The sequence below is a fragment of the Priapulus caudatus genome, unplaced genomic scaffold (assembly GCF_000485595.1).
Source record: "Priapulus caudatus unplaced genomic scaffold, Priapulus_caudatus-5.0.1 Scaffold160, whole genome shotgun sequence".
NCBI lineage: Eukaryota > Metazoa > Priapulida > Priapulimorpha > Priapulimorphida > Priapulidae > Priapulus > Priapulus caudatus.
Window position 1 is genome coordinate 364,758 of NW_014577221.1, and position 3,201 is coordinate 367,958.

The 3,201-nt window shown below is 42.4% G+C and overlaps 1 protein-coding gene across 1 annotated transcript in view; it reads left to right on the forward strand.

Moving 5' to 3' along the window:
- Positions 1–2,249, forward strand: part of LOC106806429 (conserved oligomeric Golgi complex subunit 5-like) — a 14,723-nt gene extending 12,474 nt beyond the window's left edge. Inside the window, exon 20 of the mRNA XM_014808358.1 lies at positions 1,664–2,249. Coding sequence (XP_014663844.1) covers positions 1,664–1,775 — 112 coding nt within the window. The 3' untranslated portion in view covers positions 1,776–2,249. The remainder of the gene's footprint in view (positions 1–1,663) is intronic.
- The last annotated feature ends 952 nt before the right edge of the window (positions 2,250–3,201 follow it).

Genomic DNA, 3,201 nt, shown 5'->3' on the forward strand with positions numbered 1-3,201 from the left:
CGTCCCGACAGCGCGCGCAGCCCGCACCGCACGCCGCGCCTCGTCGCGTTTCCGCCCCCTGAGCCGCTTCAGTTCCTCCAGGTGGCGTGCGTGCTTGGCGCGCGTCGCCGCGGCGACGGAACGACGCGCGTCTCCGACGGTGGCGAGGCGCTCTTCCAGTTTCGCGATGATCTCGGCGGAAAGCGAGCGGTTCACCGACGGCCACTCGAAGCCGAACGGATTGCGTATTGACAACTTGATGGTCTTCGGCGTCCATCTGCTTCCCTTCAGCGAGTGCGACAGCTGCCGCGGCGTGAGGGTCGGTGCAGACGCCATGTCTCACACTAGAAAGCTCCGAGCGATAGTGAGTTTGTACGCCGAGCAGCAGCTGTTCATATGCTAGGTGAAAGTTAGTTTGTACACTCGGGAAAAGTTACTCGTATGCCGAGTGAATGTTCGTTCATACACAGAGCAAAAGCTGTCCGTATGGTGAGTCAAAGCTCGTTCATACACAGAACATAAGCTGTTCGTATGCTGAGTCAAAGCTCGTTCATAGACAAAGCAAAAGCTGTTCCTACGTTGAGTGAAAGTCCGTTCATACACCGAGTGAAAGCTGTTCGTTCGCCCAGCGAAAACTCTCACCACATTGTTTCTGGGCTGGCTTTATACAACAGGTACTCATCCAACTTGAAATAGGAAATCTCTGTCTCGTTCTCTGAGGAAAAACAACAGAGAGAGAGAACTTTTTGATGCCACTTTCAGTATTTTCTCATGGCGTATGATACCCTTTGTGGTAGTCCCTAAATATTGGACATAGCATGGATGACAGACACATAAATTCATGCACAAATTAAATAAATGCTTCTATCGTTTTCCCTCGGAAATCAGCTGTATGCACGCTAGTCAATATACAAACAAAGTTACAAAATCTGCTGTAAAAACCAGTCCTCTATTAGTATTACATGCAAAGGATGTAATAGTGGATTAGTTGATCTAGGAATTATATATTGCTTGTTTTGTAATTTGACTAACATGCAAATAACTGATACCGTAAATACTAGTAAGAAAATGCACAATGCGATGAATGTAACCTCTAGTATGTATTAATATCCTAAATTTTGTTTATGATTATACCTATTTGACTCTTTCTCAAGGTATCCTCATCTGACACTATGAGGGACTCGTCTCCAATGTTTATCACTGGATTACTTGTCTGGAATGATTTGTAAATCTTAGTATAACTATATCATGATATTGCCCATGCAGCAAAGTAAAACTGTATTAATCAACTATAATTATTTAAGAATTGTGAGGTCATACATATTACAAATTATAAATATATTGCAGCTTTAAAGAGGGTTTGTATACCTTAGCACCATGAGCTTTGTAAAGAATCTTCATAGTATCTGAAATTTAATAATAATGTAGGATTAGAACTTTTTTCTTTCTTTTTTTTTGTCTTTTTTAAGACCGAACAAACGGTTTTCAACCGAGTATAGTTTAGAACCCGTCCCGTGTATTCATCGATCTCTTCTGTGAATTTGGCGCTATTTGGATCCAAACTGACGGAGCCTTTCATTAACATACATACATACATACAACATTTGCCAAATTATAGTAAGATTATAATCATCTGTCATTATTAACCCCTGATGCTATCGAATGTCTGCTGTTTCGTTTCTAGAGGGGCGATGGAATCGTACGTTCAAAGTGTGAAGAGTAGGCAAGGCAAGGAATTTGCGTCAGTCTATCCAGTGATGGTGGAGCTGCTGAACAAAGGACTTCAGCAGACGTGATGATGTCCATGGTGTGCCGATCGCTGTCTGCTACCGTGTACAGACTCGGCGGTCTTTGCGTACACCCGCTCGAAATTTACAATCGTGTATTTCATGTCAATAGATTATGGTAATGGGGTTTATATTGAAGGTATGATGAATGATCCTTTCCAGTAATACTGTGATAGCAGTCGTCAGTCTTCTTAAGGTGGCAGACCTATATGCAGGGCGTATAATTAGGATATGTACACCACTAGGTCAAAATCATTTCACACGAACAACTTGTGTCTCAAACTACGGAGGAGAGCTTGGATGTCTATTCATCTGTGGAGCTGGTTATAGATAAAATAATATCATATAAATTCATGTTAAATTTACCATTTTATGGATGTCAGAGCCACGTTTCAAGCAGAATTTATATCAGCACTGATCATCGTAATTCCTTCTCTGATTGCAAGTACGATATTGCTAATAAATTGATGTTGTACCAAGACACTAAGGATTAAACATATATTTGTTAGCCACCAGCCATCTGGTTAAGTTGGTGCCAATTTGTATGCGACTTTCACTCGCTTGGGTATTCCCCCCTGCCATGGTGGGTGAGGAGGCATGGATTTTTTGCTCTGACATAATATCACTTCTATATCATTTTAAATAATATTTACTAAAGACTTTTATCAGAAGATCAACAGAATCTTGTTGAAACATTATTTCAGAACCATTGTATTATATTCTTCACCCACACACAATCTTTTACAAAATCTCTTTTCATCGTATATATTTAATTGGGTATACACAATGGGAATACATCATATTAGCATTATAATGAAACCAGATAAGGATATCCGTTTTAAATTCCATCCACAGCTAAGGACGCTTACCAGTAATTAATCTGTAATCGCATGGCGGCTTTACTAAATAACAAGTACCTAGGGAATTGCTACTATTTTTTGCGATTTAATTCTAGCTAACACGAGAAGTTGATAAAATCTTGCGCTGGTATTTTAAATATTGATTAAATTTAGTAAATCAGTTTGATCAGCAGACGGTGCCGTAAACCTGAAGGTTTAATTACTTTAACTGCTGCAGTTTCTTCGCCTGTTTTTCCGCTTGCTTGCGTTTCTTCACCGCACTAGCGAGCGTGTAGCGTGTAGGCTTTTTCTTGTTCTTCTTGTCTCCGCGAAACACTGCCATGTTCATGTCGACCGGTATGTACATCTCCTGCTTCCCCTTCCGCTCCTTCGTCTGCGTACGCTTCTTCCGCTTCTGCGTCTGTTCGACGACCTTCTGCCGCTTCGTCTGCTTCTCGCCGTCGTTAACGTCTCCCGACTTCCGCTTCGGAGACGAATTCCCATCGGTGGTGGTGGCGGCAGTAGCGTCAGGCGCACGGGAGCCCTGCGACGCGCCGTCCTCACCTACCCTGACGTACAGGTGGCTGTAGTCGTGT